Here is a 23,141-nt window from a genome sequence, read left to right on the forward strand (position 1 = left end):
AGAGATAAACCACGGGATAAGAAAGGGTGAGGAGAGGTGAAGCGAGAAGGGAAGGAGGGGAGGAGATGAGGAGGCGAGGCGAGGTCTTGGGAGCCATACACTCACTTATTAAAGTGGGGGATGAGAGTCATGGAGGTCAAGTTCCCAACAGAGCGAGGCAGGGGTGGAGCGCCGCAACATGGGAGTCGTACACACCGCTTATATCTAAACTATTTCCCAGACGGGTAATGCAGGTGCACACACGATGTTACATCCAGATAGATAGACCCAAAATGCACATAATATACACACAAACCAAACACATTTACCCCCACACTACTAACACTAACTGCAACACACACACAGATCAAAGGCTAAATCTTGCCCTCTGGCTCTGCGCAGTAAGCTAGTGCAGTCTTGGGCCTGTGGAGTGTTTTACAGTAGCCTTGGGGCCAAATACACAGACACTGTGATCAAAGGCGGGAAGGTAAGCCTTCAGAAAAAAAAATTAGTCTTCCATACACCCAATAAAATATCTCTGTTAGGTCTTCTGGCATCTGAAGGCCCATACACTGCGCCTCCTGCAGAACCCCTAGGCTACATTTTTGGGAACTGATTGATATATTCTCACTGTGTTTTCAACTGGAAAGCTGGATGTATACTACATGCATATTAACTAACTATATGACTATGTAGTCTCATCATACTGGATGAATGGCAAACCCAGAAATGCTACATGCACACTGAGATCTCAAGCGAGGTTTTCTAGGGCATTTCTGTCTAACATTAGTCCCTGTTCACAGACATTTCCACATGTCATAGCTAAGAAAAGCACAGCTGTAATTAATAACAATAATGATGTTCCAGGTTTCAGGTACTATACATGACTGACCCACTAGCATGGTATAGCCTACTTAAATGAGTGGTTTTCAAACTTTTTCTGCCATGCCCTACTTCAGGTGCCGAGAAAAGTTCAAACCCTGCACTCAACAATTCTTTTTTTTTTTTTTTTTTTTTTTGTAAATAAATCATGAACAGTAATTGGAGAAGCAACTGATAAAAAATGATCCAAATTGTATTTTAGTGAAATAAATGTCACCATGATGCTATCAGCGAAGTCTTATTTATTTTCCCTACATAAATCATATTCATTCAACTAAACAACTAAATGGTCTAGAGTTATTGCTAACAGTATTTGCTTCACCTGTGCTTTTCCTGCTTTGACATGTCAAAGTGTCTGCTGCAGAGAGGCCTATAATATGAAGGCTAATGCATTGTGGGAATGTTGGAAATACTGACAACTCAAAAATGGGAAACAGAAAGTTGAACAGTTCCAGAATTTACAAGGTAGAGAAGTGAGAAAAAAAAATATTTTCAGCTAATTGCTTCTTCAAATTTTAAAAGTGCCAAACTGCTAAGTGCCAACATAGCCTTGGGTTCATGCTGATCACTGTGCACCCTGGAATTTGTCACCGCTCAGACGTCTCATTAAGCAGTCACACACGCATTGTCTTCTTTTTCGAAATGTTTTTGTTGCTCGGTTGAGTTATTGCTGCTGTCAAAAAGTCGCCATCATGTTTTCTGGTGCATGTGTGAAATCTCTGCATATGAATACCCCCCATCTGCAGCATGTGTAGAACGCATATCCACGACTGTCCGTACTGAAATATGATCAAGGCTGCAGTGGTGTTCATACATGTAGGCCTACAAACAAATCCTCCGGCTGAACTGACAATACTGAACCACCAATGTCCCTGTACAAATCAGTAGGTCTTAGCTGTGGAGTTACTCCTTACTGATGACTGACAACACAGGTGTCCGAAACCACTCCCTTGTTAACTCATCCACTGTTCTCCATAGTATAGGGAAAATAACAATAACAATTCAAGCAAATTCAATTTAGAGTCATCAGTAAGTAACAGGAGAACGGTGTCAATGGGGGCCAGTCAAGACAGATATTTTTGAGGTTGTTTTATCCCAAAGTTCATGCGCATTTTCACATTTCAAGACCATATTTAAGAAAGTGCTGATTTGGTCAGGCCGAAAAAACTTCCTTTTAAGGCAGATCCCTTCAGTGGATCAATGCTACTTGTTGGAATATGAAGTAAATAAGGGGTGACTGAGATCCTGAAGGTCACAGTAGGGATATAATTCCTGACTGATGTGCACAATGAAGTGCATTTGAACAGTGATGCAATCAATTAGCTTAGCTTTCTCAGAATGTTGGATCCTGGACAGATAGCTTTAGCTGATGTCAGTCTGTAAACTCCTATATAACGTTTTTTCGGTTTAGATGGACCAGTTGTACCTCATGTCATCTTCATTTCCCACAACTGAACCACAGAGCACTTTTTTTTTATTCACCCTGATTACACCTCTCCTTTTCAGCCTCTTTCCTTCTTACTTCAGTTTACTTTCCTGCTCTCTCTGTACATCTTCCTATCCTCTTTCATCTGATCCTCCCTCCCAGCCTCTGGTTTCAACTTGCTCTGTTGTTTATTTAACTGGGATGACGCCTGAAGCCACAGCTTCCCGCTGGTCTAGCACGCTCTACCCAGTTTTCATGTTCACTTTATCTTTCCTCCAAAGTCTCTTTTTCCTCACATCTTTGTTGGTTTGTTGGATGACTTTGAGCAGAAACAAACAGAAGCCAGTGAGTGAAAGAACGACAAACATGTGGAGGCGTCTGTATATTTACAGTAAAAACATGACATTTACTTAATTTATATCTAGCTGTGACACACCTTAAGTCATCATATTATCTATGTACTTTCTTTGCTTCACTTTTAATTACTTTCTATCAGGACAGAGACAGTATATTTACAGTGATGTCAGAGATGAGGCGAGAGCCCCGATTGGCTGCTGGCTGTCACCCATGAGGCCACCTCCATGAGGCGCTGACAACCCCCGAGTATGATGGATGAGGGAGTCTGTGTGTATTTGTCTATGTGTGTGAGTGTCAGGGGGGGTCACCGCAGTGTAGGGCGTCCCCACGGATTAGCGTTACAGTCCAATGAACCATTTCAGAAAGGAGGGGGCGAGACCCCATCGACCAGCGCTGTTAAAACACACACACACAGACACAAACGGAAAGAAAGAAAAAGGACCTGATATGATGACCACATCTCCCAGGAGGGAAAGAGGAAGAGTCATCTGTTGAGAAATGTCTCCGTTTTAGACACTAATATAGTTACACCCTTAGAGGATAAATCAGAAAGTAACACACACACACACTCACATACACACACACACCAGAGAATACCACAATAACGTGCAGTGGGTCATGCTAGTAATCCCTGTAGATCTCTCTATTCAATCAGCTCAGAGTCAGGTCATGAAGCTCTTCTGGATAGATCTCCAATGGTTTTTCTATTCAGACGCATCTTTACTTCCCTTGCTCTTCATTATGAACATCTGGTAACACTTTATTTGAAGGCATGTGTCATTACACTGTAATAACCGGGTCATGACACAAGTCTTTATGAATTATGTTTATGGCTGTTGTCATTTGGTGTCATTACATAAATGATGTTGTTTTTAATAGAAGCTGACATTGTTTGAGATGTCTTTATTAGTAAAACCTGACAGTAACAAGGGTAACATAATCTGTTAATGCCTGTTATGACAACGACATTATCAAACTTAAAGAAACTGCTTGGTTTTACGGTTTAACATTACATTATACTGTCATGTCTGGTTGGTTTTGAACACAGTCCGACCAAAAGTTTGAATCAAAAACAATCCCCTGCAATGCTAGTGTTATCAACACATCAGGGTCTAGCTGAGTCTGGTCGAACTGGAGATCCTGACCAGATCGGGAAGTGTCAGAGACCGACAGTGGTCAGTGGCCTACTTCAGCAACATGCAAACTAGCTAACCGCTATCTATCTATAAGCTGACTCTGTAAACTAAGTCAACTTGGTACTATACTCTGTCATCAAACTGGCCTTATAACATTTATTGACATCTTTATGACAAGTCCTAATAGCACCACTTTAGTTGAAGTCTGGGAAATTATTCATGACACGGTTACAAAAGCATTTAACAGTGTAATAAAACTGACATCTTTATGACGAGACTATCTACTAGTTTACTTGAGGTCAAGGAAATATTCATGATGCAATTATAATGGTCTCATGACAGCCAATGTCAAAACCGAACACATATGACAGTATAATGTAATGTTAAGACATAAAGCTAAAACATTTCTTTAAGTCTGCTAATGTCAAGTTGACACTGACAGGTTAAGTTGTCTTGGTTAATGTCAAGTTGCCATAACAAAGATGCCTCAAACATTGACATAACTGTCTGAATGACACTCAATGACAAGATTCTCTGAACATTCATAAAGACACCTTTATGACACGGTAGTGTAATGAGTCTTATGCACACTGTTTCAGATAAAACGTTACTGAACTTTTTCTTTATGTCTCAGTATCTGTCTCTTATAGCCCCATAGGAAACAGTGCAAGACATGTCAGAATGGAGAGAGTACAGTGGTACATCATGCCAATAAAGCCATTTGAATTTGAGAGCTTTATTAACCAATAATTCATGACTTCCCGCTATTTCTGCCTTGCTTAGAGTGCATGCTGTACAATAAGACACTTGCCCTTGTGGCTGCCTACATGCTGAATGCTGTGGATCTCTTTATGTAAAAAGCAGAGAGAAGAGGTCAAACAAAGGCCAGACATAGACTGATATCCATCAGCACAGCAGCGGGGTTGTGCTACGATGCTCTTGTGGGCCCTGCTGCTTCAGACTAATAATGTTTAATATATGGATTGTGTTCAGCTTGTTGACTGCTTCACTATGTACTTTGTAATACTTTGAGCCATACTTTGTCAGAGGTGTAGGACCTCTTGGCTTTTTTTCAGCCTTATGACCAAGGCTAACTGAGTATAACCCTCTCCTGTCCAGATATTGATTAAATAATGGCGTACTCAGAACAGCTCTGAGTTATATTTATCTTGATGCTAAATGGTCATTGCCATGGTGATTTTAAACCCAGACGTGGCTTGCCAGTCGAACCCTGAAGTTTCCGTGGGTAGTGGTCTTTCATTTGTTTGGATATTGTGGCCATCACAACTTGTTCAAACCGCTGTTCTTGCCTTGTTCTGCAAACCAGAAACATAAAACGCATCCCTTCTTTTGCACTGGACGATTCTTCTCAGAAATGCTTTCCTGAGCTGGAAAAATCATTCACTGTTTTTATTATAATGTGTTTGTGTTAAACTTGCATCAAGCACCAGAAGCGTGCAGAAAATTACAGTCAGTTTAAATGTGCCTCATATCTTTTATTATTTTCCTGCATGACAAAACCAAACCCTGATTCAGGACCATTGCGGATCATGTAATGTTGCTACTTCTAACACTAGCTAGTTAAACCAACTATTAGTACTGTATTAATGTAAAATCCTGGTTAACTGTTGCATTCACAATGTTACACAGCCATCTGACACTAGCTGGAGTTGCAGGCCTGGTAGGTGGGCTCATCCTGGACTTATTTCACCCCTGACAGCAACTATAACCTCAATACTTATTCTCTACTTATACTTCAACTGTGCACTACTGACTGTCATTATAATTACAATACAATACACAATACACAATAATACACAATAACTTGTGCAATAACTTACCTATGCAATACATAGTGCATTGTTATTACAGCATTTATATATTAATTTAGCTTGATTTACATTTTCTCCATCCATCCATCCATCCATCCATCCATCCGTTTTCTATAGTTACATATATTTTCTATTCTTGAATGGAAGCACCTGTAATGTTAAAAATTTCCCCGCAGAGATCAATGTTTCTATTTCTAATTCTGAACCAGCATAATGTAAAGTGGGACAAAGATGACATCTAAACCAGCATGATTTGGCAATATTATGATTTACAAAATGAAAATGAGGTTCTGTCAGAATAAAGTGGCATATCATCACTCAGCTTGAGCAATGCATAACCACATGCAGCACAGGCATGTGAATGATAACCTGCAAGGAGAGCAGGCTGATGGTGCTAGCAGGAGTGTGGCTGTTGTTAGCCACGCTTGGCACTGGCAAAATTACACTTTCACAATCAACAGGGACATGATTTATGAGGAACATCCCTTTAAACCTGCTATTATCAACCAAACATTTACATATAACCATCTTTTAAGTTGATATGGTAAACCACTCAAAATACAATTGCTTATTTAAATATCCAGTAGTTAATTTAGGGTCATGTTTCTGGGTGATGTAAGTCCAATATTCACCCTCTTTTTTGGTCTGTTTTGGTCTCCACCACCTCCCGAGGGAAATTTGAGGCTCCTTAGCTGCTAAATCCTTCACTGTTTTCACTGCTGAGCAGGTGGCGCCCAGTGGCTATTTACAGCTTTTTCAATGAAAGCAGCTGCCTGATGTGTACAAAAGCAAACCACAACAGTAAAGTTGTGGGCCAGACGGCTAAATAATGAACCAAAACTAGATATAAAGCTCTGTAAAGCCGAGGGGAGCTGCAGACATGCATGATAATTCTTTGCAATTTCCTTACTACAAGCAACTTCTGTCGCATCATTTCCCATTATTTTTGAATACATTTAAAAAAAAAAAATGGATTATTACCAATTTAAAGGGAGTGTAATATGTGTTTTTTGTTGCTTTATACCTGCTTCATGTATCTTTTTCAGCATCAAAGCCAGAGACTGACCATCTGGTCCGCTTGTGCTTTCTGTATTCTTCCTGTAGTTAATTTTATGAGCCACTAAGTGACTGAAATGTCCAGAGTTCCTGGTGGGAGATGGCCATCCACAAACACAATCTGTAGCATGATTTTGCAACAGTCCAGCTTTGTAGTAGGTTAAGCTATCAAGCTATAGAAAAGATACCGTGCCTGCTGGGAAAAGACCCCCAGTCCTTTGACTCTACAGAGCTCTTCATCACACATGTCTCCATTAGAATAGCACTGCCCTGTGTGCTATCTCTGATGACCGAGCCAGATTGTGTGTCTATCTGGATGCTATCAGGTCTGGGTGGTCAAAGAGGAGGATGTAGGCGATAAGCATCAGCAAGTGGATCGATAGGAGCCTCTAAAAATACACAATCTGTTTGCAAGTGCGTGCGTGTGTGTATTTCTGAGGGTGACACAGTAGATACATGACAGATAATGAAAAGCTCTTCAATATATACAGCCCAGTGTTCTCTTTTTTCAGCTTGCAGGATCAAAATTTGATGAGTTTTTGTTTCTTCTTGCGAGAGGAAAATGACATGGTGCTCCTTGTCACGTGGGAACCACCCAGAAACAGAATCGCAACCCATTTTAGACCATGACCCAGTGAATAATAAGAGATTTCTGTGACCCACCTAAGAATCAGCCAACCTTTCAAGGTCAGTGTAAAAGCCCATGAAAAATATACAGACTTCTCCGTGATCTGCTGTCATGTGTTTTGGTTCATTCCCTCCATTAGTCTTGGAACGAGTGAATCAGTTTCTTGGTCCCGAGAGTCATGGGTCGGAAAAGTTTAAGCAATTCACAACACCGCCAACCTCACAACAAAAGATCTCGCAGCATCTTGTATGCAAATTCACTGGGGCCAAAAACTTTTGAAAGCGATCACTTCTCTTTTGCGAGACCTGTTTCATCTTTTATTCTACATTTGTGACTCATCCCCTGTGCTCCAATCCGACGGAAAAACTTTTCATCTATTTTGCTCAAATGACCCGAGTTCCTCAGTCGCAGTCTCAGGTGGAAGGAGGGCAGGCACCCCATCGCACCAAACCAGGAGCGCTTCTGTTCAATAAAAGACACTTTGAACTGTGTTAGAAGCCTTTTGGAGTGTCCACCCACTCTTCGCAGCCCTTTACTGTGGGGGATACGGAGCGAGGCGGGTGATGCAGTAAAGATAAAACACAGAAAGAGTTCACATTGTTATGAAGTCAGATTCTGACACCTAAATAAATGTATGAATATAAACAAAGCCTTGACTTTATTACGGCTTAATCAGGAGTCGAAAGACTGAATTTTTTGCATTCACATTTCAAGGGGAACTTACTGTCACAAACTCAAAGGAATTCACACTGCTTGTCAACTTCAGGAACAACAAAGACAACTTACGAAGATGGTAGAAAATGGAGCTATGACAACGTGTTAAACAGGGAATCTATGACATGGCTGCAGCTACCTTGCACTTTATGCACTTGAATAAAGACTTACGGAACAACATGGGCTTACATCTAGTAAAGATCAACAGCTATCCTGTATTCTACCTGTATTATCAGCCTGTTCTCATTTCCAGGTCATACACAGGACTTTCAACCAGGAAGCCAGGATTCACGTCGAGTGTGAAACCAAATATCAGCATTATCTAAAGTTTTAAATTACATAAGTTACGTGCGTCACATTATTTGTATTAATTCACTTACATCACATAATTTTCATACACAGATGTTATTGTACTGTACTTTAGTATTGCATTGTATGAGCTTTTCTTAAACCTAACCAAGTAGTTTTGGTGCCTAAAGAGTTCACAAAATTATTGATAGCCCCTTTTCAATAGTCTCCAGTACAACAGGACCCGCTTGAAGAAAACTGAAAAAATGGTGGATAAACACATTTAATGTCCTATAAAATCTTCACAATAAAAGTCTCATGTTTTTTATTTATAAGTTTTTATTATGAAGCACCAAAACCAGGAAACATTGGCTTTTCACCAACAGTATCATGACACGATTCCTACACTGCTAAAAGCAAAAATGAAATCGAAAAATAAAGCAGATACCTAAAAGCAGGAGGGAAACTAAACTTCAAATTACAGAGACTCGGTTAGAGGCTGCAAAAATACTGCAAGCTGAACACACAGATACTTTTAAGCACTTGCTGCACAGACATGAACCACTTGTTTGTGGGGGAGGAAAGAGGGTTTTCACACGATCACTGAGATGTCACCGCAACTGGCTCAGATGTGGTCTGGTGAGCTTTGGCCCCACTCCACAGGTGGTCCATTTCGGGCTTGTCTGGTACTGGAACTGGAAGTCAGTGTTTTCACTCAAAAGTGACGATGGAGAAGCCCTGCACGTGTTCAAAGGGCTTTCGGGTAACGTCTCATATGGACGTTAAGGGGTACTTTGTGGATCAGTATGGCTCAGCGACAAAGCGGTGTCAGTATTTGATGACCTGGGATGAGAACATGTTGGTATTTTCTGAATCATGCACTTACAAATGAGTCAACTTGGAAAAGTCAAGTCGAATTAATTCATGTAGCCACAAATTTCCCCCAGCATGCACACACCCTTTACCCTGAGACCTATCATATTAAATGTTGCCTGAATTATACAGGCAATCAGACAGTTAAAGATGAAGCTTTGATCTGACTTTGGGTGGAACAGTGGAGTTTGTGCTTATAATGCAACTAAACAGTGTTTTTAATAGACCTCTGATACAGCAGGCTGAGCAGTAGTCTCCTTGTGACAATTAAATTGAACTTCTTACAGAATATATGGAGGAATATCAGCGGAGTCGCCAATTAAATAGAAAAAAAGCCATGCAATCAATACTCACAACCTTTTCCCTACACATTTGGTCTTTTAACGAAGGCCTTTTAAGAATAAAATATCAAATCTAGTCCTTTACTTTGCATATGGTTGATACAGCCTGTTAGCTGCAAGAACAATGGACTGAAGAGCATTGATACTCCGGTTAATTCCCCTGTCCCTCCTCCTCAGTGCACCATTCAACAGTTTGATGGCCATTAAATTTATCCACTGAGACAGTGAGCACCATCAAAACTCTTTCAAAACTAATTTCCCACATTTGATTACTCATGTGCCTTTCGGAGCACCAGTGGACTGACGTTTATTAAGCCTTTAACGGGAAGAAGAAGAAGGGTCAGACGGGAAACAACACAGGAAAGTGTCATTTGGACTGAAAACCACAAGTCTTCACAGACTGTTCTCACTTAATATTTTCAGTTTATTACACAGAAATATTAAATCTGCCCTGATGTGTGTATACAGCAACGTATACGAGAGAAGCAGCCAGGAACAAGCCAATGAACAATGAATCCTCTGTGACTTAATCATCAATGACATTTAAATATTTCCTATTTACGTTCTGCAGACAAAAGTAAGTTCTATAATCTTAAGGACAAACACACGATGGAATTAAATGATTTTCAGCAGCCGAGCTTCCAGGAAATTAAATTTTTTTTAAAAAAAGTAGGGCAGATAGCATTACGTAAATGACATGGAATTATTGAGTAGATGCTAAGGAGACACGAGGCACGGGTGGTGTCACGACCCTCGTGTATCCTTTCATCTCCTGAATGGTTAAACATCTCCCGCATCCTCCTCCCACGCCTCCAGCCTTCTCCTCCTTTCATCAACTTGCTCGCTCCTTCCTCTCCTTCTGTTCAGTCTCCTGCTGGTGTTGCTCCCTCCAACTCTGATGTCTTTCTATTATACTTAATTCTTCTTCCTTCCCTTCCTCCTTCCTTCCGTCTGCCTCATTCCTGCTATATCATGTCTTCTCCTCCCCGTCTTGTAATTTCTCTACCAGAGATGTTTCGATACAAGTTTTTCCTTCCCGATTCCAATACCGAAACTTTGGCTGATACCGAGTACCACTGGGGTAAAATGGAACAGCTATAGTAACCTTGCTATCATTGCTGTCTGACCTGGCTCAGATTAAACTATTTGAACAAATACATAAGGGGAATGAATACCATTCAATGTAACTTCAACATCCTAGGAATAACAGGATCTTGTTTCGAGTTTAATAAATTATATGGTATTGAATCCATGCATATACTCCTGCACTTGCCGATACTGATGCCGGCCATTTAGACAGTTTTCGATCGGTATCAGAACAACCCTATTCCAAACTTTATTTACTGCAAGTTTAGTCAATCCAAAATTCCAACATGACATCGTGGGATGGCTTGTAAATGGCACGCCACTTTGAAGGCTGTTACAAGTGACCTTTGCCGTCATGGTAACAACAATAAACATGGTTAACGTTGCAAAATGGTTGCAGTTTGGCTGGTTTAAGAAAATATCATGATTTGGGATAAAAAAAAATATGTTAGTTATGTAATTTAAGTTGCATGCACAAGCTAACTCACGCTATGTATGTGACATAAATACGTTAAGTTTGTTACACGAGTCCATACAAGTACATGACATGTGGTCTTCTCCCTTCTCCCTGCATGAAGCTTGATGTTACCTGACATTTTTTTTCTCCATGACATTTGTGTGTAAAATTACTTGTCCGCACTAAATCAGTGCACAAAATGTGTGGCACTGTGATAGCATGTGAGCAGTTTTGTGAAGGAACTACTTTCTTTATACCACAGAAAGAAAGTAGTTCCTATATGAAACTGCTCAAAAAAAGGTCTGTGGATTATCCTGAGTAACTAGGTCATAAATTCTGGGAAGACACATTGCTTTTGTGTGTTTTCAAATGTATTTTTTTGCTCTCTCAGCACCACAAGTCAAGTGCCATTCAGTACCATTATACTGGAGAGAAGGCAGGCATCCCTATGGCTGATATCTTTAAAAGTCAGCAACTCACAGCAAAACTATCTGGATGGATAAATAGCACCACAGGACAAAATAAAAATCTGTATTTTCTGATTCTGTGGTGAACTGTCCCTTCAAACCTGAGTTCCTGGGCTTTTGTAACAACTTTCCTGAAGCATTATCATAGGTAGTATCAGTGTATTTGATTTAGATTCATTTAATCAGCCATATATTGTTCACTATAGAACTGAAAGGACCAAATGTGTGACTCGTGCAAAATTACAGGCTGACTCACATCTGTTAAAGAGAAACCTGCATGAAGCAAAGCGTACTTATAGTTTTATGAATTCTTATTTTTTGCAGAAGGCACTTTTTTTTCCCTAATTATTCATGTGCAGTGTGCACATGCAGTGTGTTTCATATATGAAGCCCCTGGTTGTTTTAGCAAGCTTGCTTCTTCTCTAACAACTAGGCCACTGCCACACTCCTCCCCTTACGTTTTATTGTGGATGCTCCACCTTTCGCTTCCCATCTCATCTGTCTCTCTCCATTAAACACGCCAACGATCAGAGAGGCATCTGGAGATGCATCTTTAAGCTTTAATACACTTTGAATAATTAACACACGTGTGTGCGTACACACACACACACACATAGCTGAGTCTATCAGTGGCAGGCAGCTCCCCCAGCCAGAGAGACCCGGAGGGAGAGGGGAAGCTCGCTCTGTGCCAGCTCCAGAGCCTCCGAGCTGGGCGACTCGGAGCTGCATACCAGCCTGAGCTCCAGCGACCGGCAACAATGGAGACACAGCTGTGACTCTGACACCCTTAGCTGAGAGACAAAAAGAAAGAGGGTGTCTGGCTGCTGCTAATTGACTTGTTGAAGGAACTAGGGAGTGGGTGAACAAGAGGAAAGCGCTTGTAGGGTTAGAGACCGAAAAGGGAGGCGGCTGGGCGTGGTGCTGGAGTCAGCGTGAGGAACGGTTGGCTTCTGGCTGATGCTGCGTGTGCATGAGCAAACACGAATTCCTGCGTGCTTAGCGAGGTGACTTGACAGACACATATGAGCATCTTAACCAGCTCGCTCATCATGGTGATTCATCCTCTAATTAGCAGCGCGAAGGCTAACGCTGATCCACATATCTATATTCACCTTCTGTTCATCTGGAGCCTAACACAGCCTGCTAATGATTATCAATGAGGCTAGGCTACAAAGCCACCGGTTCAATCCCCCGTGCAGCAGCAATGCATCATGGACCTACTGTATTTCAGACTGTAAGGAGGTCAGGCCTCTATAGGAAGGGGGAGACAGTGGAGGAAGGGTAGAAAGAAAAGATAAGATAAAAGATGAATGGGGAAAAATGGGAGAAAGAAGTGAGGAATTAAAAGAGGGGAAAGAAAGAAAGAAGGAAGGAAAGCAGAGAAAAGGGAAGGAGGACAGAAATAAAGAAAAAAAGAAGATCATAGCGAGAACAGTCAGAGCTGGCGAGTTGCAGTTTCACATACTGAAAAGGTCAGTGACTCGATAGTTAAATAAACTGTTTCAGAACAGCTGATGCAGAACAAGTGCTGGCTCATAATGAGCACTTCTTTTGACAGATTCAGATGACTTCACTCAGGCAGAGTCTTAATGAATACATCAGCAATAAACAAATAACCATGAGACGCTACGCTTTTCTAAATGAAGAGGAAAAATACAGCAGGTCTAAAACCAACATTCTCTAAAACCTCGACTGTCTTTGTTGTTTGTACAAGTCCAAAGTTAAAAATAAACGCTTTGGAACAAATAGAAACTATAGCAAAGAACAATGATTCATTGATTAGTCGATTATTAATCAACTATGATTTCAGCTCCTCAAACAGTAAAACAGTAAACTGAATATCTGTGGGTTGTGCACAAATCAAGACATTTTAGGATGCCATTTTGGGCTTTTGGAAACAATGATCACGATTTTTTTTTTTTTTTTACCAATTTCTTGTATTTTATGGATCAAACAACTAATTGGTTAACCCAGAAAATAATCAACAGATTAATCAATTATAAAAAATAATTAGTTGCAGTGCAATAAAAACACCTATTAACCTGCTGTTTATGTAATTTACTTGGCTTTGATGCCCTTCTCCAGAGGTGGGCAGTAACTAGTAGATTTTTCAGGCATCTCATTATTTTAGGTTTATTGCATTTGAGTGGAATTGCTGATTATTTTTGTTTTGCATCATTTCATGCCACCTTTCCAACATCAAGACTGATTTTACCCTAAATGGATGCAATAGCTTGATGTATGCATTTGTGCATATCACCACAAGCATGATGTAGCAATACGAACATTATGTAAAAGATGTAACACGACGAAACAGAGAGGGAGAAAGGGAGACTCGACTGCAGAGAAAAGGCATCTGTTGAATCCGTCCACAGTCTGTAAGAGGCTTTTAAGCACTGCAGGAGTGACTTTTAGACCCGATGGGTGCACCATGATTCAAAGAACTTTGAGAGCCAGCTTCTGCTCAGGCTGAACAACAGATTTTGGTGGTCCTGCAGAGATGATGGAATTACTAACCACATAAAAAATGCTTAATTAGGTCTGAAGTGTGCTCTCATGTTGATCATAATGTTTCAAGTTCTGTTGCTGACATTGAAAACTGATTGGGGTAAAGTTACTGTTCATTAGTTTCAGTATTTCAGTATATTTCATTTGAATTAATGAATGGTTTAATAGTCATCAAATTACATTAGCAAAACATTAACTTAGCTTTGCATCGAAACACTCAAAGCCTATACATATATATATATATATATATATATATATATATATATATATATATATATATATATATTATTTATTTATTTATTTTTTAACACTTTTACCCCAGTAAATAAGTTGAATCAATACTTGTATTTTTACCAGTATTTGTTTTTTTTTTTTAGTATCTGGACTTCTACTTGAGTAAAGAATGTGCATAAATACTTTATTGACAAATCTGTACATTCTCCTAAAATATACTACAAAATAGTATAACAGAAATATAGATATGCATGTAAAAAAATTTTGTTTTATAATCTAGCAGCAAATATGTGTATATAAATATAGAATATTGAAGAAATAGAAAATAAGCAGTGTCAAAAAGTATGACACTGACTACAATATTTAACAGTGTAAATAATAATACTGTTATCTCTGTATCTCTGTGTGATCACAGTTGTGTTATTGCACATTACTGTCATGTAAGTCAAATGTAGTATTGCACCTTTGAGTAATTGCACAGGAAACAGTTGTGATGTTTTCCAAGGTATATGAAGGCAATATCTGGATACCATCAATAACCAGAGCCTCAGGTTGTGACTAATGACCAAAGTGCATTTTACATCCAAAATGTCACTTTCTGTCAAAGCTCCCATGTGGTTCTGTTTCTTGGCAGCCATTTTGTTTCTGCTGTCAATCATGTTCCGCATTCATTCAAATGTGGGACATGAAATATCCAGCGTAAAAAGCAACCCCTTGCAAAATGAATGAACGACTTAATTAACAAGCGAGCGGGCTGCAATCAATAAACGAGTAAGCAGGCGAGCTTGTAGACAAGAAAATAAAATGCAAAGAAACCTGTTTTTCTATTACTTCTTCTGTTGGTTTTTATTATTGTCTTATTTATTTTTTTTCCTATTTGAAGTCATTTGAAGCAACCCTCGGGCCCAGCGTCGGCCCGGTCGGCTCTACCAGCCCAACGCCGGGATTCACTGATGCAGAGCAAATTTGTTTGTCTCTGTGTTTGTTTGTTTCTCTTATTGTTTGTGTTTATACGCATTTCTGTTCATGGCCTTCTCAAGTGTTTCTCTGACTCTGGTAATTTTCTGCCTGGTCGCCCCTAATATGCCTTTCTGTTTATCTGCTGTCACAACACAGCTGATTTATATACATTTACATATCCAGGAAGTGACAACAGAAAATTATGCTTACTTTAAGAGGGCAGATTTTATACATTAGCGGTTATGTGTTTGCACAGGAAAAAGTGTATTTTTGTTATGTACCTGTGCAACAGATGCTATGAATTTTATCAGATATGAAGTGAAGTCAGCCTGAAGAAATATGACAAATGCCTTTGGGAAGATAACCACTGTAGTGTGAATTCAATCACTTTGGCAACCTACTGCTAATGACACAGGGGGAAACTTTTTCAGGCAGCGGAGATGGGCAATATTGCTTTCAGCAGGGGCTACGAACTGGCAAATTGGAACAAAATCAAGGCTAGAGGAGATAAATGTGTGACGACAACACCAGTGCTGCTGGCTCAAGTGTGCATATACACAGCTCTAAAATGTTACCTTTTCAATAACAGAGACTGTATACATGAGGATACGTCCAAAACACACGCATCTGTCACAAAAGCCCAGAGCTGTCGCTTCACTGGCCTGCCGTGTTTGTGACAGTAATCTGTGCAAGGATGTGTCGTGGCACTGGCGTGTGTGTGTGTGTGTGTGTGTGTGTGTGTCTATCAAAATTCAGCAAACCCCCCCTGACATTCAAAGTGTCTTGGTAACCATAGCAACGCCTGCACCAAAAAGAAGACAGAGTGCATCAGAAAAAAAAAAGGAAAGAACGAAAATAATAATAATAATAAAAGACTGGATTGGTGCAGCTCTCCAATCAAGATGAGGATGGATGTCAGCCTGGTGTGTTTACAGGAGGGTGTTACATGTGGTGATAGGTTGTGCGGAGTCAAGTGATATCCCCCTACTTCTCTCTCTCTCTCTCTCACTCACTCACTCACTCACTCACACACACACACAAAATATTGCTATTAAATTTGGACAATTTAATGAACATGAAACACACACCTCATTCCCTTGTAATATTTGATAGACACCTAAACAAATACAGACTGATATGTGGATATATACAGTGCACACACACACACACACACACACACACACACACACACACACACACACACACACAGATTTGTGTTACTATATTCATGGGGAGTGACACAGTGGATTCTCTAGCCCCTTACCCCAACTCTACCTGTCACAACTAAGTGCTTAACTCTGACCCTTACCTAAATTTAATTCTAACTTAAACTCCAAAGCTAAGTTTTAACTCTCAAACAGCATTTTGGTCCCCACAACCAAGTGTTTGGACCCCATGAACTCGCTTTCATTGTGGACAACCTGACACTAATCTTAACCTAACCCCAATTCACACCTTACCCCTTACCTTAACCAAGACTTCTGAAATTAGGAAATTAGGTTTGGGACAGGGCTTTGGTCCCCATAAGGATTAATGCTCCCAACAAGGCTGGTGTTTATACCTGCAATGGCCCTCAGTAGGTTACAAAAACACATTGCAAATAGATCAGCCATGTCTCCCAGAAATTATGTTTATATACAACTAATCTGCAACAGCAAAAGAGTTTGAGGGGAAATGCAAGGTCTACCAAAGTAGGTTTTCTATTAACATAATGAGAAAATGTTGTTAATTAATGTACCAGGCAAGTAAAATGTTGACTGACAACAGATTTAATTTGTTTTCTGCCAAAATAGAATTATTCAAAAGTCATCTATGACCTAACCCTAACCAGGACCTCAGAAATTATGTTTTGCTTCATTAGGACAGAGCTTCGGTCCCCATAAGGACCACTAGTCCTGACAAGGTTGGTGTTTATACAGGCAAATGTCCCTGATAGGTTGCAAAAACATTAGGCTCACACAGCCAGACCTCTCTCCACAGTGCTCAGGTCATACACCATCCACTCGTAATGACTATAGCTTTATTTGAAAGTGAGATTTTTTTTATTATTATTAATAATATTTAATCAAAATGATGATCTCTCCCTTACCTTCACCAAATTGCTTTTATTGCTTAAACCTACACAAAATCACAAAATTTCCCTGAAGTTAACAAAAGTGGAGTCTGGAGGTATACAGCCCTGTACTTCATACACCCGCCATCCAACACAACAACCTCCTTATAATTCTGGCGTGTTATACAACTGTTTTGCGTCAAAGAAATGTTGCCTGTGAACATAATCCAGGCAGGAATTACGCTCTGACCACAAAAACAATTTACCAATATACAAACAACTTCTAGGAGACGGGTTTGAATAGACATACAAACATCATAAAATCCTAAAACATACAAATAAAGAGACACCTGGATACGAACATGTGCAACCAGACACACTTGAACATACATCAGATTTGTGCCCACCCACATTGAGTACTCTGAGTTGTATATTTTTTGATAGTAAAGTTTCAACACTGCAGGCTTTTATACAAAAATGTAGTGAGCGAAAGAATACCAAATGAAAGGAAAGTACAGGCAACAAAAGGGTGGGTGAGAGAAGAAAAAGAGGGACAGATTGCATTCATGTGCAACACATGACATGATAATCTGATAGGATAAAATAAGATTTTTTCCCAGTGCTGTCAGAGGACAGAGAGGAAAAACAAGAACAGAGTGAGAAATGAGAAAAAGAGGGGAAAGTGGAGAATATCTGATAGAACTCTTTTACATCAAAGTGATTTTAAACTTCTGTCTCAAACAGAAACAAATCTGAAACGAAGGTGGCCGAGTGTTAAGCGCAACTTTCTGAAAACACAAAAGTTTATTTGTGTTTGTCGGTGTGAGTTTCGGTGTCTGTGCGAGAGACAGTGAGAATTAGAGACTTAGACGGAGACAGAGGGACCGTGAAAGCGAGTCAGCTCACGGATAGATGAGAGTTTTCATGCAAATATAACATTTGGGACGGTAGTGTACGCTGCCATTTGCATACTCATTCACCCCGACTTGTTTATAAGTGAATAAATCCAGCGCTGCTTGGAGTACAACAGCTGCTGCTGGGCCACTCAGAGCACCATTCATTCATACACGCACATACACACAGTGAAATGGTGTACAGGTCCCAGCTGCACCCTTGGCATTACTATGCCACGATGCGCACTTGTGTGTAGGTGCGTGCACATGCATTAATACTCATAAATGTATTCCTGTGTTGCTTTGTATGTCTGTGCTTTGGAATCTGCATGTCCTTGTGTGTGCGTGTTTGTCAGAGCGTGTTTAACGACATGTTCTCATCAGTGTTTTTGTGCGCACGCACAAACCCTCACCTCCGATGTGTTGACTCGTCCCTCCTGGAAGGAGCAGTCGCTGGCATCCTGCGTGCACATGTGGCGATATTTGCACCAGTGACAGGGGAAGTTTCCATTAACGCAGGAGAGGCACCTGGAGCAGGAGAGAATGGGAGAGACGGAAGAAAGAAAGTAAGAGGGGTTCAGGTTTTTTTAAGCGAAAATAATTTTAATTTAATCTCCATTTGAGGTCTGCAGCAGGACTTTTCTTTTTCCTGAAATTTTCTTTTGACAAGTTTCCACGTTCTCGTTAGACAGATAAATTGATATCAGTTAGATATTTCAAGTATCTGTGTATATGTCAACCATTGACATATATAAGAATAGACAACATGACTACTCTGCAAATGTAAAGCCCCCTGGTGGCTGGCTGCAGTATAGATCATAAAACCCACCCCCTCCATGTCAGCAGATGGGAAATGGACCACATTTGGAGCACATTTAAAAAAGTTTTTTCTAAATATGGTTTATGTCATTTTAAGCAACCATTTTCTAACAAGTTTGGTTTTATTATGATGCTATGAACAGGAGGTTTCTGTCATGATTGACAACTAAGCCCTGTCACGATAGAGTCGGATGGGTGGGACCTCAGTACCTGATCACTTCATTTTTGTGCAGTGGGAGAAAGTGGAGTTTTACATTCTATATTGTATTATAATTACAGTCTATGATGCCAGTGGATAAACAGCAATGAATTACTGTACAAAAATTCATAACAAGAGACCACTGATGACAGTAAATCTCTCACGCTTAGTGTGTATCTTGGTCACATATCTTGATACAATCCAGATCAAGATTGTTTATGTCATGTGTTCATGTTTAAAAGATACAAATAAAGATGAATATTATCCTATCAGCCAATTTTATCTCTGATGTCTAAACTCTAATTATTGATATAAGTATTGGTCTCAAAAGTCCTATAAAAGAAACAACAAAACTTTAAAATATCAAGTGTTCAGAGCCACAAATCAATCTGGAAATACAGAAAGCAATTAAATTTTGCCAATGAGATGCTTAAGTACACAAATAAAGTGCAACATTACTATCCAAACACAGTGGACGTAGCCACTGTAACATCACCTACTGGTTTGTGGACTACCGTTTTGAGGCATCAAGTTCAATTGCCATCGCCATGTTGGTTTTTTGGAGCCAGAAATGACTATATTTGCATGAAAGGGTGGAGCTGGGGAGGATATGCATTGCTTTGCCTTTACTTCAGTCCAGCTTTATTGTCTATTTTACTCTACTTTACCATAATTTATAAAACATCATGCTGTATAGAGAAAGATTAGCAACTGAAACCATAAACTAATTAGGAAACTGTTTACTGAGTTCATAAATCAAATGAGAAGTAGGCTCATTTTCTCATAGGATAAAAAATTAAATACATTTCCTCAATGAAACTGCACCAGAAAATAACCATGTATTGGGCATTTTATTCTATAATGTCAGCCATACTCACTGCTTTCATCTAAGAACAAAAAAGTAGTGTAGCAGCACTGAGGAAATATTATCAGGAACATTTTTGTTCAAATAAGACTGTAGTCAAACTTTGATGTAAAGTTAAGAAAATTTAACTGAACATTACTATTTTCATTCAGAACTTCAAAATTGCGCAGTATAATTAGCATAAAAATACAACGATGGAAGCTGAGCTACTATGACCTGAATTAATCATAGATTAGGTACAATATGCTCAGGCAGAACTGTTGCCAAGTGAAATACAGGAAGAACAGAAACACAGATCAAAAGGAAACCTTCGACGGGGGACGCGTATCACACACTGACAGGCCGAGCATCAACAAAGTCGCACAACATCAAATGTTTATGGCCAAATCTCCCGAAATCACGTTGGAATGACAAGTGTAACTGCGGCCTTGTGCATTAAGACTTTATTCCAGCTGTCAGCGAGGCCAAGGCGGACACTGGAAACAGCGGAGAGAGAGCAGGAGAGAATCCTTGGCGATCCACTCCTCCCTCCTTATTCTCCATGCTTGGAGGCTTACAGTGAACTAAGCTGGCAGACCAAGATAAGCCTGTTTTTATATAACACTTGTTTTTTTTTTCTTCTTCTTCAGAGTTGAGGAAGCAAAATGAATATATGCACATTCAAACACGGATTACCATAAAAAACAAGGCTATCATGGCTACTGAAAAAAAAAACAGAAAAAGGAAAACAATGGAAGGGAAGGTTGTGCAAAAACAAAAGGTTAGATTAGGTATTTACTTTTTATTTAATATGAGAAGCTAAATTGGTCGCAGTTTTATTTTTCTGTACTTTGTATCAAATGAAACAAAAACTAGAGATAATGCTCTTTATTTGACAGTATTAGACCATTTATTAGACCCTTATGAGACTTTCTTAGAGGGTAATTAGGGACACATTATAACAGAATTGCACTGTAAACTGAAGTGTATTTTTTTCCTCTGTTAAACCCTTATTAAGTTTTATTAGACGGTATTTAGGGATACATTACAGCAGAACTGTATTGTAAACTAAAGTGTATTGTTTCCTAACATTAGAAGGTTCTTTAACTTTCTTAGAGGGTATTTTGGGACACATTACGTGTCACATGTCTGCTGCTTCCCCATTAAAAAAACAATATCTGACACAGATCTACCAGGTATAAGCCAGCTACTCTGCCAAGTGTATGGGACCAGCAAAAGAAGTGTGTCTCACATAACAGATATGTGATTTCACTTTAGTTTACAGTACAGTTCTGTTGCAATGTGTCCTTAATTACCCTCTAATAAAGTCTAATAATGGTATAACTTTGGGAAATAATGCACTTTAGTTTACAGTATATTTCTGTTGTAATTCCCTAATAGTCCTCTAATAAAGTATCTAATAAAGGATCTAATTCCAGTTTTTGTCCAATTTTATACAAAGGACAGCTTAAGTCTTATTAGTCTACCCTTGATTATATGGTTTCTGATTAGAATATAGTTGTGTTTGTTAATTGTCTAATAAAGAACATATTATTTGTAGTTTTTGTCTAATTTGATACAACATATGGCTTGTTACATCTTATTAGTGTACTATAAAATAAAATGTGACCATTAAATTGACTGTAAAAGTTGTTCAGTAGTTCAGTTCAGCAGGGCTTTGTTTTTCAAAATGAAAAAGGAGGAAGAAATCTTAGCAATGGCACGGATACATTTTCTTGTCTAAAGTCACTCCTGTCAGTGTGTTCAGTAGGAATATAGCTTAATTTGTTTTGTTCAAAGTTCATGCGGTTTCATATCTGAGCTGTATTAAGTTCCACTCTGCTTTCTGTCAATCATCTGACACCCACACTAGGAAACAGGAGGACTTCGCTTCCTGATCTTTATTGTCATGTTCTTGTTATTTTAATGCAAGAGGTCTGAGAAACTGCTGCACTTTGAGCTGCAAAGTTTGATGTAAAATGATGAAAAGAAATTAAAAGTTAAACAATAATTACGGAACCTGAAGTCAGTAACACTAAAAAGCCCTGATATTCTCTTTCAACTAGAACAAGTCCTGGCTCTGAAGTCTTTACACCACTTCTGAGCTAAATTTCACTTAACTGTTTGAAGAAAAGGAGCTCTAATTACATGTTACGTCAATCTTCTCTCTCGTATCCTGTCACTGTACTCAATCAGACCTCCTACAACTCAACCCCCACAGTCTCCGCTCGCCAACTTACATCCACCCATGGAATTGACTGGGCACCTGTGGGGTCCATTGTATGTATCTGTTATCCAGTTATCACTGTCTAGATTTATTTTCACAATGTTGCACTGCACTGCCGACTGTACGTTATGCCATGTTAAAGTCAAGATTAAATGAAAGCCTTTTAAACCATTTTAAACCCTTTTAGATCACATCACTAGTGATATTGTGCACCTATCAATATCACCTAACAATATGTGCCAAAAACTGTAAATGAATTACCAATGTCCTTATCTAGACTTGAACCAATCAGTTTCAACCAATGATATCATGGCATCCACCCATCATTCAGTCTTCAACTTTTAGCATTACAGAGCTAAGATTCATTAGCTATCTAGCTGGAAACAGCATGGTACATTTTCCAGGTTTGTTATAACATGCCCACTTTTCATCAATAAAAATCTAATTCCTCCCAGCTTTCCCATTTCATTTGGAAATGCACGAAGAATATGGTATTGCACACTACACTATAAGCTAGCTTCCTAAAAAAAAAAAACAACAGTTAGTGTAAGAATAATTTTTCTCAAGAGTTGGTGGAGAACAAAACAGAGCACAAAGAGAGTAGTTTTAGACTGACATCCATCAGAAGCATGACTCTGAATGAAAAGCTGCTGAGTGTGTATTTAGGCAGTTGTTTGCTAACACTAACCGTAACAACTTTAAGGCAATATGATGATGACGGTGTGTTTCAGTTTTATTGCCACAAGAGTCCAAAAATTGATTCTCTATTAGTAGAAATCTTTTTTGCTGTGAAAGTTAGCTTCATGCTAACTATGCTGAGTACATGTTTGTGGGCCTTCTGTACAATGTAATCATGTTGCTACCTTATCAGTGACAACAGAC

General features: G+C 39.3%; 1 protein-coding gene across 1 annotated transcript in view; it reads right to left on the reverse strand.

Moving 5' to 3' along the window:
• LOC146325665 (plexin-A1-like) overlaps positions 1–23,141 on the reverse strand; it is a 401,996-nt gene that overhangs the window by 150,142 nt on the left and 228,713 nt on the right. The window contains exon 9 of the mRNA XM_084721796.1: positions 18,584–18,698. Coding sequence (XP_084577922.1) covers positions 18,584–18,698 — 115 coding nt within the window. The remainder of the gene's footprint in view (positions 1–18,583; positions 18,699–23,141) is intronic.

Source organism: Lutjanus erythropterus, chromosome 6 (genome assembly GCF_056507025.1).
Source record: "Lutjanus erythropterus isolate fLutEry1 chromosome 6, fLutEry1.hap2, whole genome shotgun sequence".
In the NCBI taxonomy this organism is placed as follows: Eukaryota; Metazoa; Chordata; class Actinopteri; order Lutjaniformes; family Lutjanidae; genus Lutjanus; species Lutjanus erythropterus.